General features: G+C 37.8%; 2 protein-coding genes across 3 annotated transcripts in view; one reads left to right on the top strand and one right to left on the bottom strand.

Moving 5' to 3' along the window:
* LOC126184914 (guanine nucleotide-releasing factor 2) overlaps positions 1 to 10,989 on the bottom strand; it is a 406,168-nt gene extending 395,179 nt beyond the window's left edge. The window contains exon 1 of one of the 2 annotated variants that reach the window (XM_049927576.1): positions 10,826 to 10,989. In XM_049927576.1, coding sequence (XP_049783533.1) covers positions 10,826 to 10,862 — 37 coding nt within the window. In that variant the 5' untranslated portion in view covers positions 10,863 to 10,989. The remainder of the gene's footprint in view (positions 1 to 10,825) is intronic. The other variant, XM_049927578.1, reaches the window with a different exon arrangement.
* Positions 10,990 to 11,091: 102 nt separating this feature from the next.
* Positions 11,092 to 14,163, top strand: LOC126184620 (leucine-rich repeat-containing protein 57). Its single transcript, XM_049927079.1, has one exon. The coding sequence runs from the start codon at positions 11,290 to 11,292 to the stop codon at positions 12,001 to 12,003; it is 714 nt and encodes a 237-aa protein (XP_049783036.1). The 5' UTR covers positions 11,092 to 11,289; the 3' UTR covers positions 12,004 to 14,163.
* The last annotated feature ends 11,079 nt before the right edge of the window (positions 14,164 to 25,242 follow it).

Raw genomic sequence — 25,242 nt, 5'->3', positions numbered from 1 at the left:
GTTTGTACTCACTGACTGAATACTGATATTAAAATGTAGCTATTCTTAAATGTAGGCCTAACTCTTCTATCTATATAATATACTATTCTGAGGTGACTGTAATATATATTATTTTTGTAACAACATGTTGTAAATTCAAATACCTATACTATGTGACTGTATGTTGCATTATGAAGTACTGTACCATATATTGCCATGTGCATCACCCATAAATGGCTTCTTGTACATGTGAATTGCAAATTCCTACTGTTTGTACAAAAATTGTATAAAATGCTATGATGTTAGCAAAATACAGCAGTTGGTGACTATATGCAAAAAAGATAATAAATAAATAAATAAATAAATAAATAAATAAATGGCACTTTTTTGCATCTAGCCATGGTAAAAATGCATGTGATCTACATCTTCATTTATACTCCGCAAGACACCCAATGGTGTGTGGCGGAGGGCACTTTACGTGCCACTGTCATTACCTCCTTTTCCTGTTCCAGTCGCGTATGGTTCGCGGGAAGAACGACTGTCTGAAAGCCTCCGTGCGCGCTCTAATCTCTCTAATTTTACATTCGTGATCTGCTCGGGAGGTATAAGTAGGGGGAAGCAATATATTCGATACCTCATCCAGAAACGCTCCCTCTCGAAACCTGGCGAGCAAGCTACACCGCGATGCAGAGCGCCTCTCTTGCAGAGTCTGCCACTTGAGTTTGTTAATCATCTCCGTAACGCTATCACGGTTACCAAATAACCCTGTGACAAAACGCGCCGCTCTTCTTTGGATCTTCTCTATCTCCTCCGTCAACCCGATCTGGTACGGATCCCACACTGATGAGCAATACTCAAGTATAGGTCGAACGAGTGTTTTGTAAGCCACCTCCTTTGTTGATGGACTACATTTTCTAAGGACTCTCCCAATGAATCTCAACCTGGTACCCGCCTTACCAACAATTAATTTTATATGATCGTTCCACTTCAACTCGTTCTGCACGCATACTCCCAGATATTTTACAGAAGTAACTGCTACCAGTGTTTGTTCCGCTATCATATAATCATACAATAAAGGATCCTTCTTTCTATGTATTCACAATACATTACATTTGTCTATGTTAAGGGTCAGTTGCCACTCCCTGCACCAAGTGCCTATCCGCTGCAGATCTTCCTGCATTTCGCTACAATTTTCTAATGCTGCAACATCTCTGTATACTACAGCATCATCCGCGAAAAGCCGCATGGAACTTCCGACACTATCTACTAGGTCATTTATATATATTGTGAAAAGCAATGGTCCCATAACACTCCCCTGTGGCACGCCAGAGGTTACTTTAACGTCTGTAGACGTCTCTCCATTGATTACAACATGCTGTGTTCTGTTTGCTAAAAACTCTTCAATCCAATGACACAGCTGGTCTGATATTCCGTAGGCTCTTACTTTGTTTATCACGCGACAGTGCGGAACTGTATCGAACGCCTTCCGGAAGTCAAGAAAAATAGCATCTACCTGGGAGCCTGTATCTAATATTTTCTGGGTCTCATGAACAAATAAAGCGAGTTGGGTCTCACACGATCGCTGTTTCCGGAATCCATGTTGATTCCTACATAGTAGATTCTGGGTTTCCAAAAACGACATGATACTCGAGCAAAAAACATGTTCTAAAATTCTACAACAGATCGACGTCAGAGATATAGGTCTATAGTTTAGCGCATCTGCTCGACGGCCCTTCTTGAAGACTGGGACTACCTGTGCTCTTTTCCAACCATTTGGAAACTTCCGTTCCTCTAGAGACTTGCGGTACACGGCTGTTAGAAGGGGGGCAAGTTCTTTCGCGTACTCTGTGTAGAATCGAATTGGTATCCCGTCAGGTCCAGTGGACTTTCCTCTGTTGAGTGATTCCAGTTGCTTTTCTATTCCTTGGACATTTATTTCGATGTCAGCCATTTTTTCGTTTGTGCGAGGATTTAGAGAAGGAATTGCAGTGTGGTCTTCCTCTGTGAAACAGCTTTGGAAAAAGGTGTTTAGTATTTCAGCTTTACGCGTGTCATCCTCTATTTCAATGCCATCATCATCCCGGAGTGTCTGGATATGCTGTTTCGAGCCACTTACTGATTTAACGTAAGACCAGAACTTCCTAGGATTTTCTGTCAAGTCGGTACATAGAATTTTACTTTCGAATTCACTAAACGCTTCTCGCATAGCCCTCCTTACGCTAACTTTGACATCGTTTAGCTTTTGTTTGTCTGAGAGGTTTTGGCTGCGTTTAAACTTGCAGTGAAGCTCTCTTTGCTTTCGCAGTAGTTTCCTAACTTTGTTGTTGTACCACGGTGGGTTTTTCCCGTCCCTCACAGTTTTACTCGGCACGTACCTGTCTAAAACACATTTTACGATTGCCTTGAACTTTTTCCATAAACACTCAACATTGTCAGTGTCAGAACAGAAATTTTCGTTTTGATCTGTTAGGTAGTCTGAAATCTGCCTTCTATTACTCTTGCTAAACAGATAAACCTTCCTCCCTTTTTTTATATTCCTATTAACTTCCATATTCAGGAATGCTGCAACGGCCTTATGATCACTGATTCCCTGTTCTGCACATACAGAGTCGAAAAGTTCGGGTCTGTTTGTTATCAGTAGGTCCAAGATGTTATCTCCACAAGTCGGTTCTCTGTTTAATTGCTCGAGGTAATTTTCGGATAGTGCACTCAGTATAATGTCACTCGATGCTCTGTCCCTACCACCCGTCCTAAACATCTGAGTGTCCCAGTCTATATCTGGTAAATTGAAATCTCCACCTAAGACTAAGACTAAGAGTAGGAGGTACAACAAAACGTGAAGTAAGTGAAACCAGCCTACAAAGACCAACCACAGACCAAATTCTCACAGTACAGGACATGTATGTCTTTTGCAAGGATAATATTAAAGGCATTACCTATTTTCTGATTAAGAAAGAAGAAGTGGTTCTACATACAAAAACAACACTTCAAACCAGATTTGAAAACTGTATAGCAATAAGAAGAACAAGGCATTTCCACAATTTCCTTGGCATGTCAGAAAGTTAAGTATGTCAAAATAATATAAATGTTAATTTCAGTGATCTTTCCACTTTTTGTATATAATTCAGTACCTTACTTCAATAATAATTGATTACATCCCACTAATATCACACATGAATACGCAACAGCCATAAGATCAGTTGTAGGGTAATGTGAAATTCATATCTTTGTTCACAGTCAGATACCAATGTTGAAAATTTTACAATATGTTGCTATCATATAAGTGTACAAACTATGCTAAATCATATTTTTATATTCTGTCCCACCTGAGATAACTAAGCCCAAACTTTACACAAAATTAAAATTTTCAAATTTCAAAAATCCATAAAAAATTAAGGAAACATTTGTAAGTGTTTTTGATCTGTATGAGGCTTGTAGTGCATGATATCGAATTATAGGAAAAAATACACTCTCATAAATCACTCCTTGTTTGTTATTTTAGGGTTTAAAAAGTGGATTTTTGAAATTTTGGATACCAAGCTTTGGAGGGCATTTTGACTGATTATTTTTGAATTTAGGGTATTTTGTGTAATAGACAATGTTGTAGAGGACACTTTTCTAAAAACAATCATGCCAACTGAAATGTTGTAACTTAACCCAGTGCAGAGATATTCATATTTTTTGCTAATGCCTCTAAACTGAAACCTCGTCATGTACCTATAAACGAAAATGGCTGCCATTCAGTAAAGGTGAAAGGTAAAAATTTTTAAAAAACTGTTTTGAATTTCTCAATTATAGGGTAATCACATATAAAAAATTAAAATATTTAAAAATGGTCATGCAATCAACTTAATTTTTATTGGACCATATCATTTGGATTGACCCTTTCAGGAGTGAGTAACAGCACCATTAATATTTAATTGCTTCTACAGATGATTTACAAAATAATGTTCTTAGTTTCGTTACACAATTTGTTGTGGGCACAATAGTATATAATACTGTAGTGTGATAACAGTACAGTTTGGAAGATTTGGCATGTCACGTGACTGGGAAGTCATCAAACCTATTACTGGCTGCCAATGTAAGTGTCACGTGCAGAACAGAAAAGACGCAAGGTATCAGCATATGCTATAGTGGTAAAATCATGGGTCCCCGAAGCATGAGACTGTCCTACATGTAACTATGCTCACCATATGACACAGAGCACAGCGATTAGCACTGGAGCATGAAAACAGCCACTGGACACTTGAAGTATGAAAAACGGTTGCCTAGACTGATTAGTCACAGAACATGTTCTTATATCCAAATGGCTGTGTATTAGCATGTGGAAAATCGCACAAGAAATGCAACCAATGGGCGAACAGAGTAAAATAGATGGTGGAGGAACTCTAGTGTGGGGTTGTATACATGAAACAGGGCCCTACATGGCTGCTATTTATGAATGACAGAGGAAAGCCACTGTTCGGTCATTCGCCTGCACCACACCAGCTGCCTATAAACACTCCCCCCCCCCCAACCCCCTCCCCACACATGTATACCAAGCCCATCCCAGAACACTTGACCATCCTATGATTGAGATGGACCTTGGATCCAGCTTCAACCAATCTTTATGAGTTGTGGGTGGTGGCTGCAGAGTCCTGGATCAGAATGGTTCCCAAACACTTTCACTTTCAGTATCTCAATGCCACAATTATCACCACTATCATTAGTGCAAAAGGAGATTTTATGTGCCACTAGATAGATATAGCTAATTCAATAATTCAAGTGTATCCCACATGGAGCAAAGTATATTATGCCAATGTACGATATGAAAATTATAGAAAGAAGTAAGTTTAGAGCTCACCATTTCATCAACAGTGAGAAGCTTAGAAAGTGCAGGCACAAGTTCAGTTTACTAATATTTCTAAAAGGCTACACTGATATGAACACATTCCTAAAGAACATTTCATACTCACTTGAATTTCTATTAGGCGTTCATAGTCACCATGGCAGAATGTTCTCAAAAATCTCACTAAACAAAGTTTAGGCACCTGGTGCCTACAAAGTGATTAAAAAATACATAAGGAGTTCCTAATACTCAACATGGAAAATGTTAAAAATGCACTTATGATGTCCTTGGCTATTATGTTACATGCCGAAATTGGTAATAACTCACATGCTGAATGACAGAAATACAATTATGATGAATCATGAGTCTGTTGTTGGCAGTCAATTAGAATGCTAATTTATAATTTCCTATGGATAAACTGAAAGAAACAGAGGTTGTACAGAGTTTCAGGGAGAGCATAAGGGAACAATTGACAGGAATAGGGCAAAGAAATACAGTACAAGAAGAATGGGTAGCTTTGAGGGATGAAATAGTGAAGGCAGCAGAGGATCAAATAGGTAAAAAGACGAGGGCTGGTAGAAACCCTTGGGTAACAGAAGAGATACTGAATTTAATTGATGAAAGGAGAAAATACAAAAATGTAGTAAATGAAGCAGGCAAAAAGGAATACAAACGTCTCAAAAATGAGATCGACAGGAAGTGCAAAATGGCTAAGCAGGGATGGCTAGAGGACAAATGTAAGGAGGTAGAGGCTTATCTCACTAGGGGTAAGGTAGATACTGCCTACACGAAAATTAAAGAGACCTTTGGAGAAAGGAGAACTGCTTGCATGAATATCAAGAGCTCATATGGAAACCCAGTTCCAAGCAAAGAAGGGAAAGCAGAAGGGTGGAAGGAGTATATAGAGGGTCTATACAAGGGCGATGTACTTGAGGACAATATTATGGAAATGGAAGAGGATGTAGACGAAGATGAAATGGGAGATATGATACTGCGTGAAGAGTTTGACAGAGCACTGAAAGACCTGAGTCGAAACAAGGCCTCCGGAGTAGACAACATTCCATTAGAACTACTGACAGCCTTGGGAGAGCTAGCCCTGACAAAACTCTACCATCTGGTGAGCAAGATGTATGAGACAGGTGAAATATCCTCAGACTCCAAGAAGAATGTAATAATTCCCATCCCAAAGAAAGCAGGTGTTAACAGATGTGAAAATTACCAAACTATCAGTTTAATAAGTCACAGCTGCAAAATACTAACGCGAATTCTTTACAGACGGATGGAAAACCTGATAGAAGCCGACCTCGGGGAAGATCAATTTGGATTCCGTAGAAACGTTGGGACACATGAGGGAATACTGACCCTACGACTTATCTTAGAAGAAAGATTAAGGAAAGGCAAACCTACGTTTCTAGCATTTGTAGACTTAGAGAAAGCTTTTGACATTGTTGATAGGAATACTCTCTTTCAAATTCTGAAGGTGGCAGGGGTAAAATACAGGGAGCCAAAGGCTATTTACAATTTGTACAGAAAGCAGATGGCAGTTATAACAGTCGAGGGACATGAAAGGGAAGCAGTGGATAGGAAGGGAGTGAGACAGGGTTGTAGCCTATCCCCGATGTTATTCAATCTGTATATTGAGCAAGCAATAAAGGAAACAAAAGAAAAGTTCGGAGTAGGTATTAAAATCCATGGATAAGAAATAAAAACTTTGAGGTTCGCCGATGACATTGTAATTCTGTCAGAGACAGCAAAGGACTTGGAAGAGCAGCTGAACAGAATGGACAGTGTCTTGAAAGGAAGGTATAAGATGAACATCAACAAAAGCAAAACGAGGGTAATGGAATGTAGTCGAATTAAGTTGGGTGATGCTCAGGGAATCAGATTAAGAAATGAGACACTTAAAGTAGTAAAGGAGTTTTGCTATTTGGGGAGCAAAATAACTGATGATGGTCGAAGTAGGGAGGATATAAAATGTAGACTGGCAATTGCAAGGAAAGCATTTCTGAAGAAGAAAAATTTGTTAACATCGAGTATGGATTTAAATGTCAGGAAGTCGTTTCTGAAAGTATTTGTATGGAAGTGAAACGTGGATGATAAATAGTTTAGACAAGAAGAGAATAGAAGCTTTCGAAATGTGGTGCTACAGAAGAATGCTGAAGATTAGATGGGTAGATCACATAACTAATGAGGAGGTATTGAATAGAATTGGGGAGAAGAGGAGTTTGTGGCACAACTTGACTAGAAGAAGGGATCGGTTGGTAGGACATGTTCTGAGACATCGAGGGATGACCAATTTCGTATTGGAGGGCAGCGTGGAGGGTAAAAATCATAGAGGGAGACCAAGAGAAGAATACACTAAGCAGATTCAGAAGGATGTAGGCTGCAGTAGGTACTGGGAGATGAAGAAGCTTGCACAGGGTAGAGTAGCATGGAGAGCTGCATCAAACCAGTCTCAAGACTGAAGACCACAACAACAACAACAACAACAACAACAACAACATGGTCCATAAAAGAAGTTAGCTGGTATACTGTTGTATTGTGTTAGAATTCACCCATTCTGCCAAAATATTTTGCAAAATTAGAAGAAAAAAAAAAAAACATACCAGTAGGTTATTGCAATGACGAATGGATATCTCAGGCTACTCTACACATAAACCAATTATGGCAATCATACTTTAATGTTGAGACTTGTTGGCTTCATCAATTCACAAGGCAAATTATCACATTTCACCCTCTCCTATGTCTTGGGCTATGGTAGAGGTTAGTCAGTCAGCACACCTAGTTTTATTCCATTCACATTTGTTGGCTTCACCAATTTTCAACTAAATTGTCAATTCAACCTAACCAAGGCCTCAAGCTTTACTGCAGGTCAATTTGCCAACATAAGTAACTGCTTTACAGTCATCTAAGAAATACAAAAATTAGTAATTAACATCAATATTATTAATAACCCGATCAGTAAATGTTATTCTGGTGCTCTCCATATAAAAAACAAATGTAATCAATTTGTATTTTCTGCCAAAAGAAATCATTACATTCAGTGAGTCTCACTGGCTATGAAAAATGTCAATGAACTGCCGACATTAGCATACAACGCAAGAGCTGTGGATGAACTGCCGACATTAGCATACAACGCAAGAGCTGTGGATGACATAAGTGCACTTTAGCCCAACAGCCTGAAGTGAGTGAAAGCAAGTGACTTGTGTACAATAATCAGCATACACAATGCATGCCACATCAAAACATTTCACATATGTGAAGTCCCACTATCAGCCTGGGCAGGTCTTTCAGGAACAGAAGCCTCTCTCTCATAGTCTACATCACACCAAAATTTGACAATCACAACAAGAAGAGTACAGATTCAACTGGCTGTAAAACATGTTTTTCACACTTATGTAGTCCAATAAGTGCCTTCATGTTGTTTCCTATACAGCAGCATTACAGAGCCATTCTGGCAGATCTTATGTAAAAAAGATGGTCTAGAAGTGAAAAAACTGCATTGCTAACTTCAGTTAACTGAACAACTGATTTTCAAATGGGTTAACATTATCATGCACTGTATAATCGAGGTGTTGAGATATATTCAGGCACATAAATATTAACCACGATGTAGTAGCTCAGGTTACAAATTTCCAGTCTTCTTGAGGGCATGCGCACACGTACACACACACATCAACAATATCCATATAATGTGGCCAGGTTTACTGCAGATACGTCTTAACACAATGGCAATGTAGCTGTGTGTGCATATGTGCTCTCAAGAACAGCACTAATCAAGAAGATGAGCTATCATGTTTCAGTTCTTTTTTCTGCACCCATCTACAGCTCATCATCTCCACTAAACAGAGAGTGGTTATTTTACTCTTTCCATTCTTTATGTACCACCCCCAAGATTTTAGTGTGATACCAATGGAATATAATAAAAGTCATAAAATTGTCTGATCATAGATTAAACTATTTTAGCAATTTAAAAGTTAAATGAATAATGGAAAAGCGAAAGCTTTGGGATCTTGTACAACAAAACTGCATTAGCTTTCATAATAGAAATTAAAAGTACTAGTACAATGACTGTGCCAATCAATCATGAGAACACCATACCATAAAAACGATGAGCTAAGAAACTTTAAACACTGAACTTATCAGTTGCAATTATCAGTCACGATCATTAAGTTGCAACAGCAAGATAAAATGGGGCATCACCATGAGCTTTAATCACACCTGATCTCTATGTACATTGGCAGTGTATAGCATTCACATCAGCTTACTGGATTAAGGCAACAGATGCTCTGCAAAAGACAACTATATGCTGAATACTCTTAAATTCTTAGGTTCAAATGATTGAATGTCACATTTTTAATTAAGCTACATGATGATTGCTAAGGAACAAAAGATGGAAAATTGGTTTAACACGATGTTGGGACCAATGGACAAGGGTCCCAGGTAAACATGAAAAGGATGATAAAGGAAATTAGCTGAGGCTTGGTGAGAAGTAGCCCTACTACTTGCATTCAGTTATTTAGGATAACGGAGAATACGTAAATCTGAACAGTCAGGACAGACTTTGGAACCCAATACTCCTACATAAACTCCAGACATGAACTAATATGACAGGGCATAAAAATAACATGTTTATATGGTGCTATGCACTTTTCCTATACGATCCAAATTCATATAGCACTACACTGACAATTACACAGGAAGAATGATATTGGTGCAAAAACCAATCGCTATATTCCTATTTGATTCATATAGGCCTATCGAGGATGAGAAATAAATGTTATTCATAAATTTTTAGAGATGTGGAATACGGAGAAATAGCCCGTGAAAGTTGGACAACCGTTCTTTTCTAGAAAACTGATCCACAAGACACAAAACAAGTTAGGCATTATAAATAATTCACTGAAAGTAGAAATGAAAATACTGTATCATTACAGGGCACCGTCTATTCAAATATAATGAGGAAAATGCTGCGGTACTGGTGATAATGGGTGTTACATGGGAACACCTTCAACATAAACTTTAACAGTTGAATACTGCTTTAAGAAACTGATGCATGAAAAAGAAATCACGAACTATTACCCTCAGAATGTTTTGCAAAGCCCATACTGATTCAGAAAACTGTAGAAATTGAGCAGATTTAGAAAGCGACTTGTCTGCATAATTTACAAAAGTTCGATGGTTAAATAAATATTAGGGCTAAGATTTCCGGTAAAGAACGAGCATAAATTATTAATGCTATTTCCCCTGCACGACATTTAATAGTGTGTGTCCCAGGAGTAATGGTCAATATTCAGGGATATGACAGGAACAATCATTCAAAACAAAAACGAGTCTAGTAAACAAGGGCTCTAGAATGCATACCTTAAGAGCTATGTTCATTAGAAGATGCGTGTTTCACAGTAGTATGATGAACAAGTACTAATATCTCTTAAGGTATGCATTCCAGAGCAATTGTTTACTATACTTGTTTGCTTCGAATGGTCGTTCCTGTCATATCCCCGAGTAGTCAACATCCCTCCTGTGACACCCTGCATATCTGCATAAATGAGAACATTTTCTGACGAACAAATTAACAGATACATCAACTTGCTATAGACGGATAACTAACGTAATAAGTATGGGGTATAAATGTGGTTCAGCAAACGGCTAGGCACAAAACAAAAAAAAAACATCAAAAGATCTGACAGAATAGGTTCTTACTTTCAAAATGACTTCAGAGAAACCAGAAGTTATACAACTGGCAGCAGGTCATGTAGTCGAATTGTGAGAACTCATTTTCTTCGAAGTCCATTTCCCCACTTCACTCGTACTTCGGTGAATGCAAGACTAAAGCTAATTTGACGTTCTGGCAATGTACTCACAGACATTGAGGTCTACGGGGAACACATACTCGTCTCGCACGGAAGATAATTACGCGAATTTGAAAAAGCTAATTCATGGATCTGTATATTTTCAAAAAATAAAAAAAAGACGTATACGACATCCAATTTACGGACATATATACATGACACATACCTGACATATTTTTTTCTGATTTTGGTGTAGCGGACATTGCAGCTGCTCTTCCCGAATTCTTAAGATGTTTCGGTGTTGTTGATACATTCCAAGATCATCCCTTTTCGCATATTTATTCAAACGTCAACACATTACAACAATTAACTACTCCGTCCACCGCCATTTTGCATCCTAACAAATGTGGCGCCACGAAGTGGCAACTTCTTGCAAAAACAAAATAAAAACAAAAAAACAGATGAATGAAGCCAGGCCCAGCAGCAACATATCGATAGATTTGCGATGCCAAATGTCGATATTATGAAATAACAGGCACGTATTTCAAGGCGCAACTGACGTAGGGAGGCGTAACGAGGCGACAGATATGTGATGTAAATCGTGAATTTTAAACACCTACAAAGTGTCAAAAATAGCCTCAGTGTGATTAGTTTTTCCGAGTTTGTTAGTATTTGCTGTAGTACGTCAATATGGGAAATTCTGGGTTGAAACAGCATTACGAAACTGCAAAAAAGACTGGTGTATTGAAGATTTCTGATGGATTGGGTGATTTTCCAGCAGGATTTAAGCAGTTAGAACCTCACCTTCGAGTACTAGATCTGGCTGGAAATGTGTTTACAAGCATACCATCCGAAATTAGCGCTTTTAAAGCTTTAAAGCGTTTAAATTTTAACCAGAATGTGCTGAAGTCTATACCTGATGAAATTGGAGACCTTTCGAAGCTTGAATGCTTGTCTTTGAGTACAAACAAATTAACTCGTATACCGGCGTCTATAGCGCAGCTTTCTCATTTAAAAGAAGTTTATCTCAGTGAAAATCGGATAAGGGACTTCCCAGTGGTATTTTGCAAATTGAAACAATTGGTTATGCTTGATTTGTCCAAGAACAGAATCATGCGAATACCAGACGAAGTGCAAGACCTACAAGTGCTTGAACTTAATCTGAATCAAAATCAGATTTCAGAAGTGTCAGAATCCATAGCAAAGTGCCCACGTCTTAAAACTTTGAGACTCCAGGAGAACTGCCTACAATTAAATAGCATACCTAAAGCAATTCTGACCGAGTCCAATATATCAATGATTGCTGTAGAAGGAAATCTGTTTGATATGAAAAACTTTATGGAACTAGAAGGATATGATGTATATATGGAACGTTACACAGCAGTCAAGAAAAAGATGTTTTAAAACATGCTTTGTCATCTTTCCTGTGACAGGGACCTGCACATTAAAAAGATATATTAAATTTGACCTTTACAATCATTATGAAATGAAATGCGTGGATATGTGACAACTGCTACATAAATACTTACATCCAACGATTTTATGCACAAGAAATTTGTACTATAGCAGTGTGATATTTCAAGCTTAGAAGCAAGAATTTATATGTCTTATTGAACTTTGGACATACATTCCAATTTGAATAACTGTTGACTAATTGTTCTGTGGCATTTTTCATAGTTGGTATGTGAGATATGCACATAATACCCACCAACTGAGTCATCAGAGATGTGTGTGTTATAGAATACAGCTTTTCTGTATGTGCCTTGCAATTTTTGTTATTTATAACAAAAAATGTGTTAAATATGAAGTGAACTTAGGCTTTATGCAACACTACAGGACAAACTGGTATCACAACTATTATTTCTTATTCGCATTCATTGGCTTTGCCAACATTCAATCATTTTGTCACCTTCCAACTTATACTAGACCTTGTGCTATGCTGCAGATAAGGCTGTCATCACAATGAAGATTTCAAGGAGGACACCGCCACACATTAACCATTATCTACACATCACTGGAAATGTTTCATTGGCAATAGTGGCTCAGAAAACCTTCTGTGCCACTGTTGAGCTTACAGTTTTCTCTTTTATGGTATTATGATCCTCCTGTGATTTAAGTAGCAAAGTGCTTAAGGTACAGGATTTTCATTTCCGTCCCAATTCCTATCCATTCTGAACTTCAGATCATTCTCCAATAACCTTATTCTCAGTGGAATTTTATATTATAAAACGTCCTTCTTTTTATAATTTTCATTTTATTTTTCCTCTTTGATTTTCTGCTTTGTTGCAAAAACTATTTAAATCACAATACCATACTTACAAATAGTTTGCAACTGTGTGTCTGAGACAGACACACAAGATAGTTGCCGTCTTATCTCGTGTTTGACATTACCATTTATTCAGAAGATTTTTTATTCATATACTGCTCATGTTAGCCTTAAAATTTTATTGGAATCTCAATTTTATACAAATGTGGACTGCAGTGTTTTTTATGTTTACATGAAAATTACTGTGGTTTTAATATGAATGGTAATTATTTTTGACAGTTATGTAAACTGACTCCTCCTCCCCCCAACATATATGTTATACAATGAGTCATGAGCATTAGATCAGAAATTTAATTACATCAGAGTATTTTGAATTGTTATCATGTATGTTGACAGTACCTAGTAAATTAAGGTAGGAGGGGCATTACCAGTACTTTGTTATGTTACACTGATGAAGTAAAATTTATAAATATGAAAAAGAAAACAAAACTTTGTAATTTTGTTGTTGCATTTCAATCATTTTAATTCAAAATGTATTTAAATTTTTTTAAGAAACTGTGCTTCTGCCATATGTATATAATGTTGTTTGAATTCTATTGACTATATTTTAAATTATTACCAATCATTGCCTGTTGTTAAGGATACTGTGTAATACAATTTTCTTTTCTTTCTACTGCAGATCAGAGTTCACATTGCACTAAACTTAGTTGTACCCCCCCCCCCCCCCTCTCTCTCTCTCTCTCTCTCTCTCTCTCTCTCTCTCTCTCTCTCTCTCTCTGTGTGTGTGTGTGTGTGTGTGTGTGTGTGTGTGTGTGTTTGCAGTTGACACTGTTGGAGTACTGTACCTGTCAAATATTTTTAACGGAAGTTGTAAATATCAGACTTAAAATTAAGAGTGTATATGCATTTTAATTTTTGTAGGTATTGGAAAAATGGTGGCTGATCATGTTACCAGTACAGTGCAGACTGATTTGTAAGTAGAGAAACACCTGTGGCACATAACAGAGGAATAACTGTAGTAATAATTTGCACAGTGCTCATTGTTTATTTAAATTTTTCACAGTCAGAACAAAAATTATAAATCATTGTTGCAAGCCCTCTGTTGAGGTATGCCATAGGTGCTGGTGTGGTGGTTAAGCATCTGGTAACACTTTCTTGTCTGTGATGTAGGTGTGAAAGTGGATAAAAGAAATACTGTTGTTATTACATACCTTCATGTTATGAAAGTTTCATATTTTCTGCTTAATGTACACACATTTTGTTCCTTCATACATTTGAAGTAAACTTTAAAAATATGATTGAGACTTTGTTTTCTTTGTACCAATGCATCATATTCTGATTAATTCTGACATTTGTCATAGGATACTTTTGTTGCTGCAAGTATTATCATAATATAAACATAACACCCACAGGCCTGTTCTGGCTGGCCTACAAGGCAATACAAAGAGCGATGTATGATGGTGAGACGTGATCAGCATGCTGTCAATTCCTCCAGCCATTATTGCCAGCAGATGAATCCTGATGCTGATGCTGCTTTTTTCAAGCTGCTGCTCTTAGCCTCACAGTGGGTTAATGGACCCTGTACCAAGCCACATTACCTCGGAAAAATATCCGAGGAGGCACTGGGTATCGAACCCAGGACCCACTGCACTGAAGGCAGTGATGCTAACCATTCGGCTTGGAGATGGTCAAATGTTATCATAATCATTATAATCTTATTATATCTTGCAGTAATCATACAGAAATTTTAGTTCCATAGTGCTGCAGGGAATGTATCCTGGTATCCTCAGTGACGTACTCAAATCATTTCCATAAAACTATATCCCATGAGCAGTGAGTAGTAGAACACTGAACTAATCTGCAGATATAATGTAACAAAGTTGTGTGCACATTCATGCCTTTATTAGAAAAATTCAGTTGTGGACTTAATACAACGAAACAAGTTAGTACAATGTTTTGGATCTGTCAATTTTTTTTAAGTTGCCTTGTGAATGAGTAATTTGATATGCTGAACCACAGTTGGCAATTCAGTACTAAATACTTTAATATTCACAGAATGAATAAACATTCATATAAAGGTACTTTAGCAACACTTGCTAGATGCCATAACTAATCAAAGTTAAAATACATGATGGAGGAAGGTGATTATATATTATACTGTGTGTTTCATTGAATTTACGTTATCATCTGACAGTTTAGTGAATACAATTCCTGAGAGCTTACTGACTGTTGTAGTGTCTGCAATGATTGTCTAAGCAACGAAATCTTGCCCCTATCCACAATCTTTCATTCCCTATTAGTGTCATCTGGTCCTCAGCCCAAGAAGCTACCTTCCTCAATCTTGACCTCCACCTCACAGATGGCTCATTTAGTACTTCCGTTAACATCAAACCAACCAACCAGCAACAATAGTTCTCATTTTGATAGCTGACACTCATTGCACACTGAGAAGTCCGTTCAACACAACCTAGCCACCCATGATCATTATATCTGCTGTGACAGGCAGTCCCTCTCCAAATATCTGTAGGGTCTAGCTGAGGCCCCTGCAGACTGAAATTATCCTCCCCACACTGTCCAGAAATAGATCTCCCACACCTTGTCTACCCAGTCACCTATCATTCCCCACATGTATTTGTTTACTACTGAATGTCTTAAGTTACTGATTACTCCTACACAGTACTCGTGAATTGCTTACTCTAATTCATGAATTAAAACAAAATATTGCTTATCGTCCTTTTCACTTATTGAATAGGAGTGGTGCTTTGGTTATATCCACACTTGTATCTGTTAAGTTTTTACATCTGTGATAGATTTTGTATTGGTATTTTATTGCATAGCTTTATCTCCACGAGAAACACTCAATTTCTACATCTGTCAGTGTTTGTAAGAATAACATGAGTTATCTTGGCATTTCGTACAGACTGTGGATGCTGGAACAGTTTTTGGTGTTACCAGTGCTAAATACGTGTTTCATAATGAACAGTGATACTACACCACCTAACATATCAACAAAAATAATCAATTTTTAAAAATATAATGTAACTGGATAGATAAAAAATCTACTCACTATGAAAGTTTAGGATGTCTGCATGCTTTCAGAGCCAGGGGCTCCACCTCTCGGCAGAAGGGTTGAAAGGGAAGGAACAGGGATGAAGAAAAAGGATTTGGGAGGTTTAGGAAACAGGACTACAGAAAAGTCGCAAAGAACCCTAAGCCGAAGGAGACTACGAAAAAGAAAGACTGATTGTGGGGAGTGTTGATTATTTCTTAACAGTTTAATTTTTCATTTTATTAAAATAACTGTCGTCTCATTGACAAATAGTACTGTATTGTGCACCACAAAGTTAAAGGTGTTCGGTATAGACCCTTGTGGAATGCCACAGGTGACTGGTGTCTATTTTATAAACAGTCAAAGATTTAGTTTTGCTGCTTGATAGTAAAAGGTTAATTCTTTGTCTTTCAGTTGCTTAGAAATGACTGAACCCCTTCAATTGATAAGACCATATGAAGTTGTTTTAAAATTTCTCAAGGAGAATGAGGTGATCAAACAAGCTTCTTTTTTTAAAAAAATCTAGGAATATACTTGGTATTTGCTTTGAGTTTTAGACTGTATAGTAGCCTCTCTTTGATTTAAGGCTTCTTGAACCATGCTGTGAGTAAGTATATTATTTTTGCTAATACATTTTGATAACTTGTCATGTGCAGTGGTTTTGACCTCGAGTTTTACATCCTGGTTCGTTGGTCTGGGGGAGAGAACCAAACAGTGAGGGCATCAGTCTCATCGGATTAGGGAAGGAAACCAGGACTCACGACCTGTCCTCACAGCTTCAGTTCTGCCAGTACCTCGTCTCCTACCTTCCAAACTTCGTGAGGTACTGGCAGAATTGAAGTTGTGAGGACAGGTCGTGAGTCGTGCTTGGGTAGCTCAGTTGGTAGAGCACTTGTCCGCGAAAGGCAAAGGTCCCGAGTTGGAGTCTCAGTCCGGCAAACAGTTTTAATCTGTCAGGAAGTTTCATATCACCGCACACTCTACTGCAGAGTGAAAATCGCATTCTGATTACCTCCTGCTTTGTGAATATGTATGATTTTAGATGTTTCCATCACTTCTCAAGTGGAAAAAAATATTGGATTGGAGTGAGTACGCACATGTGTATAGTGGTACAAATAATTTTTGGAAACATTTCATGGTTGTTCTAAACATACCATCATTTCCTGCTGAGTGTATAATTCTTTCCTCTCGAGTTAGATTGACAATAATACACACTGAATGTGTAAAAGTTTGGGTTTTGTTTCTAATTTGTTACTTTTTTTTTTATTGTTTCATATCATCAACAGTTCTGGTAAAGTTACTACTGAAAAAGTTTGTTGTTTCCGTTGGACTAAACCAAGTGAGATGGTGGAGCGTTAAGACATTGGACTCGTATTCAGGAAGACAACAGTTGTAATCCATGTTTGGCCATCCAGATTTAGGTATTGTACACACATCAAAAAAAGTTTCGCATCATCCCGGTTCCCAGAACTCCTGAAGATAGATGTTGACTGTGGATATTGTATCACAGACACAACCCCTTTGACTGTTCAGAGATATCACTAAACCCACCCAAAGATGTAAACAACCATGCATGAGCAGCACCTATTAGAGAGAGGGGGTCCGACAGCCGATCAGTTCGTCATTCCACCAGGAAGGGGGTATAAGGCTCGTGTTGTCTGTAGTTCAACCATTCCTAGACAGTCAATACCGCAGTTCGATTGCGTCCGCATTGTTACTTTGTGCCAGGTAGGGCTCTCGACAAGGAAAGGGTTCGGGCATCTCGGAGTGAACCAAAGCGATGTTGTTCAGACATGGAGGAGTTACAGAGAGATAGGAACTGTTGATGACGGGCCTCGCTCAGGCCACCCACGGGCTACTACTACAGTGGATGACCACTACCTATGGATTGTGGCTCAGAAGAACCCTGACAGCAACACCACGATGTTGAATAATGCTTTTTGTGCAGCCACAGGACGTCGTGTTATGACTCAGACTGTGCACAATAGGCTGCAGGATGTGCAACTTCACTCCCGACATCCTTGGTGAGGTCCATCTTTGCAACCATGACACCATGCAGGGCAGTACAGATGGGCCCAATGACATGCCGAATGGACCGCTTAGGATTGGCATTACATTCTCTTCACTGATGAGTGTCACATATGCCTTCAACCAGACAATAGTTGGAGACGTGTTTGGAGGCAACCCGGTTACACTGAATGCCTTAGACACATTGTCCAGTGAGTGCAGCAAGATTGAGGTTCCCTGCTGTTTTGGGGTGGCATTATGTGGAGCCATCATACGCCGCTGGTGGTCATGGAAGGCGCAGTAACAGTTGTATGACGTGAATGGCATCCTCCGACCAATAGTGCAATCATATTGGCAGCATACTGGCGAAGCATTCGTCTTCATGGATGACAATTCGCTCCCCCATTGTGAACATCTTGTGAATAACTTCCTTCAGGATAACGACGTCGCTCAACTACAGTGGTCAGCATATTCTCCAGACATGAACCTTATTGAACATGCCTGGGATAGATTGAGAAGGGCTGTTTACGGATGACGTGACCTACCAAACACACTGAGGGATCTACACTGAATCGCCGTTGAGGAGTGGGACAGTCTGGACCAACAGTAGCTTGATGAACTTGTGGATAGTATGCCACGACGAATACAGGCATGCATCAATGCAAGAGGATGTGCACTGGGTAGTAGAGGTATCGTTGTGTACAGCAATATGGACCACTACCTGTAAAGGTCTCGCTGTGTGGCAGTACAACATGCAATGTGTGGTTTTCATCAGCAATAAAAAAGAGTGAAATGATGTTTATGTTCGTCTCTCTTCCAGTTTTGGGTACAGGTTCCAGAACTCGGAACCGAGGCGATGCAAAACTTTTTTTGATGCGTGTAGAATTACTCCCCTAAATCGCATAAGGAATGGCATAATTTTAGCTTGCGTAATTACATTTGCTAATATGTTTGCTCATCCATCAGAGGTTGCTTTTGCTTATATATTTCAGGTAGTGTTTGATTTTTATGGTATGAGACTAATTCTTTTAGTGATCCATCTACTTACAGTTCTCCCCACAATATTTCCTGTACTTCCAGATGCAGTACTAGAATATCTAAAAATAAGGTGGACATATCATTTACATTTACAGTGCCATGAACACATGATTAAAAACATTATTCAATAATCCATTACTGTGGTTTCTTTTCCTGGGTGAAATGCCTTCATTTCAGTTTTAGCCTTATGTTTCCAGAGATTGTTTCTTTAACAATCATTCTAGTGATTAGGACTAGTTATCACTTAATCCTGACATGCACACTCTAAGTGTAATAAAATAAGAATATGTAATGTAAAGAACTTTGTACTAGATTTGTATTATACCAGATGCAAGGAATTATGTACAATTATGTGTGTCTGATATATAACAGATCTAGTAGACAGTTTGTTACGTTAAAATTCTTTATTTCTTTATAGTGTCATGCCTTTATACAGATTCATTGGTTAGTATCGCCATTTGGCAGTGTTTTCGTGTAGCTATGATGCTGCATAGTGGCCGCTTCTCTGACAGCCATAATACAGGTACTTCCTTGTTCCTGTAGCTGATTAGCTGATGTTGCAAATGACATGCCTTATTTACATTCACATATGAACTGTGTAACTGTTTCTCCTGTCAGTCACCTTGTAGTAAATCACAAGTGTGCCAATACCATCAGTACACACACACACACACACACACACACACACACACACACACACACACACACACACACACACACACTCCTGAAATTGTAAATTACATAATCGTGATGACTGTCTACTTCTGGTAAGATCATAACTTCATACCATCTGCCAAATATACTTTTGTATATCTTTTATTTTTGTCACGATCTATTACTTTTCAGTAGGTACATGACAACAGGAGTGATTAAGCTCAACAGACTGTGATGATGTGTAATACTTGGTGGCTGATACACACTGAATTAAGTAATAATTTTTATTGGTATGTGTCTTATAATGGAAGTTTAAGTATTAAATGTATTTTGCTATTGTTAAACTCTTACATGCAATTTTCTGTATTTTATATCTGGAGATGGCTTGGCAATGAGCTAAAAGCAGTTATTAATAACGGAATTTTTGCGATCTTGACTTAGGATTTTTATCCACACGTCACTAAAACAAATTATGATCCAGGCAGTGTTTCTTCATTTATTAGTGCATCTGAGACCACAGATCTGATGACACAGCACCAATGATGAAAATATAATTTATCATACATTCATATCATTAAAATGCTGGTAAGAGTACTTTCTTGTAGATATTTGTGGAATAAAAATGCATTGCTTACTGCACTCTCTAGGGAGATTTAAAAACTGTTGTTATTTAATTTACACTACATTTGACGTGGTGGTAGAGGATCATAGTAGGACATTAACAATGAAATGGATGACTAACATCAGTCCACAGGTGCTTATGAAGAGCATCCAATTCATTTTCCACCACAGAACTGCAGCGATCCTTAACCTAAGATAGGTGACCTTAATAAGTTTATCATAAGAATTTTCATCATCTGTATTTGTAGTAATGTAGAAGTGGTGATATATTGTTGCTAAACGCATCTGCATCTCTTTTGCATTCCACATTAGGGTGCATATGGTGTTGTTGTTATCGACAGTGGCATCTTTAGTCTGAAGACTGGTTTGATGCTTCATTATCCTGTGTCAACTACATCATCTTTGAATAACTACTGCAACCTACATCCTTCTGAATCTTTTTCTGTATTCAACTGTTGGTATCCATCTACAGTCTCATTTTTTAGACATTTGTATTCCCTTTTGCCAGCTTCATTTGCTGCATTTTTATATTTTCACCTTTCATCAATTAAATTCAGTATCTCCTCTGCTACGCAAGGATTTCTACTAGGTCTTGTCCTTTTACCTATTTCATTCTCTGCTGCTTTCACTATTTTCCCTCTTAAAGGTACCCATTAATCTTCTACTCTATTCCTCTCCCCTGTTCTAGTCAACCATTGCCTACGCTCACTCTAAAACTTTAAACAACCTGTGGTTCTTTCAATTTATCCAGGTCCCATCTCCTTAATTTCCTACCTCTTTGCAATTTCTTCAGTTTTAATCTGCAGTTCATAACCAATAAATTGTGGTCAGAGTCCACATCTGCCTCTGGAAATGGCTTAGAATTTAAAATATGTATAATGTGCCACTATAAAGTCCCCTTTTGCTTTCAGTTTGCAAATACTGTACAGGAAGAATTTCTGTCGGTGGCCTCCACATAACCTCATATTTCTCTGATTTTACCACCATGGTTATTTTGTGAAAGGTGTGTGGAAGGAAGTGATACACTGCCTGACTTCTTGGAATGTACACTTTCAGAATTTTAAAAATAAACCTCTCTACAAAGCACAAAACACTGCGTAGGGTCTACCTTCGGAGTTCAACAAGTGTCTGTGACACTATCGCACTGAACAAACAAACTTGTGATTAAATTCACTGCAAATCTATGGATGTTCTCTATCTTCACTATTAATCTTATCTGGAAGGCTCCCATAATGATGAGAAATGTCCAACAATCAGCCAAGTTGCTTTTCCTAAGCTAGTTTTATATGTTAATTTCAACTGAAATTGCTCTAGGCCCATACTTCTACATATTTTACATTTGTTTATGTTCAGGGTCAACTGCCAGTCACTGCACAAAGCGTTGATCCTCTGCAAGTGATCCTGCATTTTGCTCCGATTTTCTGTTCTTGTGACTTCTCTTTGTAGAACAGTATAATCAGTGAATAATCTTGTGGAGCTTCCAACATTATCCAGCTGGTCAGTTAGATACAATGCGCATAGTAAAAGTGCTTTAAAACTCTTTTGGACAACACACAAAACTATTTGTGCAATGGATGATTTCTTTCCGTTATGAATGATATGGTGAATACTATCTGCTCAGAAGCTCTCAGTCCACTCACAAAGCGAATATTATGTAAGCTGGTATTTTGTTCATCAAGTGACTCTGGGGAACTGCATCAAATGCCTTCTGGATGACAATAAACCAGAGTGTTGCTGTCTACTGACTCATGGATCTCATGGACAAATAGAATGAGCTGAGTTTCACAAGGTAATTATTTGCAGAACCCATATGGATTTCTATAGAGGAGATTTTCAGTCTCCAAAAGGTCATAATACACTGGCATAAAAGATGTTTCTTAATTATACAACAGACTGCCATCGGGAATATAGGTCTGCAGGTATTCACATCTATATTATAATCCTTTGTGACACTTGGAATGACTTTCACCCTTTTTCAATTGCTTGGAGTGCTTTATTGCTCCAGAAATGTAGAAATGATAAACTTCTGCTACAGAGAAAACAGGTTCTTAAAATCTCTGCAGCATCATTACCAGATTGTTCAGACTGATTATATAATGAACTCAATAGCAATAGATTATCAGTTGGGGGTTCTCAATGGATAGTTTCGTGCACTGATGTACAACAGAAATTTCATGCCAGCATCAGTATATTATTTATTTATTTTTTTTATGCTTCTATATCAAATTCTGCAGGCTACTGCTAGGTGTGCGATAGGCAGCAGTACCTGGACCAATATAATTCACAGCATGGAAGAATTATAGGCTGAACGTCACTGTGTGTGCTCTAGTCCCTCACTTATTGTCCTCAGTTATGAATACAAGAATAGGCCATGAGTCAAAAATGGCTTTATGGATCTTGATTTCTCTCACTGTGTGTGTAATGGTACAGCAAAGTCATGTTGTGCAGTACAGAAGCTATTTTCACTTGCCACTCAGAGAAACTATTAAAAATTCAGTAACACAAAGAACAAAAGTTTCAACGTGATTCACAGGCAGATGGTGCACATGATCCCCCAACCCTTTTTTAAGTTGACTGATGACTGTGGTGACAGGAAGGGCATCCAGCCAAAAAATGAAATATGCACAAATAATGAAAACAGTGGACCCCCTACAATGGGTTAAACACTAGAAAAGAGGTCATGGGGATAGTACTACAAAGCTCAAGACTGATTATTTCCCCAGTTATTTTCAAGTTTTCATTGGTCTTATTTCTATAAAAGTGAATATTTACTGTATAGTTATCTTCTGCTCATTGTCTTTTCTATTTGGTGAGTAGCGATGTCATACAAGAAGCAGAATAATTTTTGTTTCAAATACTGGCTAGTGAAATTCTGCCAGCAGCCTTTCATGATAAATGGGAAATGAAGAACTTCTCTTCAACTTCTCCTTTCACATAACACATTTGGTTACCCCACAATCTTAATTAATATTTAAATATTAGTCAAATGACAGATGAGAATGTTACTTCTGTCTTAGACAGGACACATCTATACTGAATTCTTCCAATGAACCAAACCAAACAAATTACTTTCTTTAGAGCAGACTTCTGAATTTGATGCACTTCATATTGCTTATTAAGGATGATGATAGACATTTTGTTAAGACCAGAACCAGCACTCTTACCATTGATGTTGTAACTGAACACTATCATACTTAAGCTTCTGCATGTAGATATTGGATTTAATTTAGCTGCATCTGTGGTGCACAAATATTTATTGGAGCAAATGGACATTTTTCCTAATCCCAGCACGAGCACTTTTATATAGATTTTCTTTCGTTTTCCTTTGCACAATCATGGGTGGTTAATTTGCACCTATTTTTCAGAATTGAACGGGTATGATGTGTCTAATGATTTCTATGATGATAAACCTATTGATTGCGGCTCTGTGAGGCTTGGAAACTATACCTCCAGTGTGGCACTTGTACCCACTGCTGAATACTTCCAATGCACTCTACATGTCTCCTCCCACCCAATCATTTTTTGGTCTAAGCTTTTGGCATGCACTGTCAGAGATAGGAGTATTCATATACTACATTTACACTATATAACCATTTCAGTCCCAAGCTGTAACTCATAAGCCTATGATGAGAAACCTGACTGGTTTTACCATATTTTAAGCTGTAGTGATTTTTGGGGCAGTTTTTGGCATACTAGTAGCATATATATACATTATTGAAAGATTATACTTTTTCATTTTAAGTGGTGTGTAATACTTTGCACTTGAATTAATATGTATTCTCATAAGGAACTTTCTATAACATTATTTTGGGGAAAAAAAATGATTAGGGGGGCACATGAGAATTTTCCACAAACGAACACAATTTTATTACACAAAAATATTTTAGTACTGAACTATGCAGCTTGTCTTATGTACAGTAATCATATTTGGGTAACTTTTATGAAAATTTTTGTGTTATGTGTTAAACAACTGTAATTCCCAAAATGTGACTTTGCACTCACAACTCTAGTAGCTTGTATTTTTATACGTATTTTTCCAGTCATCTACTTGCCTCTTTCAAAGCACACTATACACTGTTCCTGCATTCTAGAATATTGTTTCCCATCAATAGTCTGAAAAGATGTAGTTTGAGAAATCTACTGGCAAGTAGTTAGGCGTTTTCCTGTTACTTTGTTGTATGGTGTGGAGTTTACCATCTCTATCAGAAATAACTAGAAAGCCAATTTAGCCCATCACTTCATAGTCTGATGTTCAAACACACCATAAGACTTTTCTTTGGAGTCTGCAACATAGACTGGTGTTGACTTCTCATGACTCTTATCAATAAAGATGATCATCTCAAGTGTATAACACACTGTTATCAGGAGTATATTTTGTTTGTCCTCCCAGCACTCTGTTAAGACATTCACTGTTCGTATTGCTGAAATTTGAGATTTTGTATTGTGTGGAGGTAATCCTATCCTGGATTTTATTGTAGTCTCCAAAAAAACCAATTTTGGCAGCTTCCAGTTCTGAAGCTAGGACAGGAGATTTGTGTGAAATCCATCTGAACACACAGTTTAGCCCTTTTCAGATACCCTCATGAGCAATGGATTTACAAAAATCACTGTGTCTGACTCTGATAACATATACAGCTTTATGCTTTTTTTAATGGCTTTTGTGGAAAGTATTGCTTAAAAAACACGTGGCCATGAAATTTTCACGTTCCTTCATCTATAGTGATGTTCTGAGATCACATATTGGCACCTTGTGCTGTGGATGATAGCCAGTTTGACTTTTTCTGGCTAATTAATTATCATTTATGTTTATATGAAACTTTCTTACAATACATGTTTGGATGAAAATCGCACAGCATGTTCGAGAGACCAGTGTTCTCATATATTAACAACAATTGCCAGAAACATACTAATTTCAATAAAGGTAACTTCTTTCCCCTTTGACAGTGCACATGGAGGATTCATGATCCATAGCTTCCTTATGCTGTTTAGGGCACACATGTTAGTTCGC

Source organism: Schistocerca cancellata, chromosome 4, assembly GCF_023864275.1.
Source record: "Schistocerca cancellata isolate TAMUIC-IGC-003103 chromosome 4, iqSchCanc2.1, whole genome shotgun sequence".
Classification (NCBI taxonomy): domain Eukaryota; kingdom Metazoa; phylum Arthropoda; class Insecta; order Orthoptera; family Acrididae; genus Schistocerca; species Schistocerca cancellata.
The sequence above is the reverse complement of the archived record's forward strand: the minus strand, read 5'-3'. Positions and strand labels throughout refer to the sequence as shown.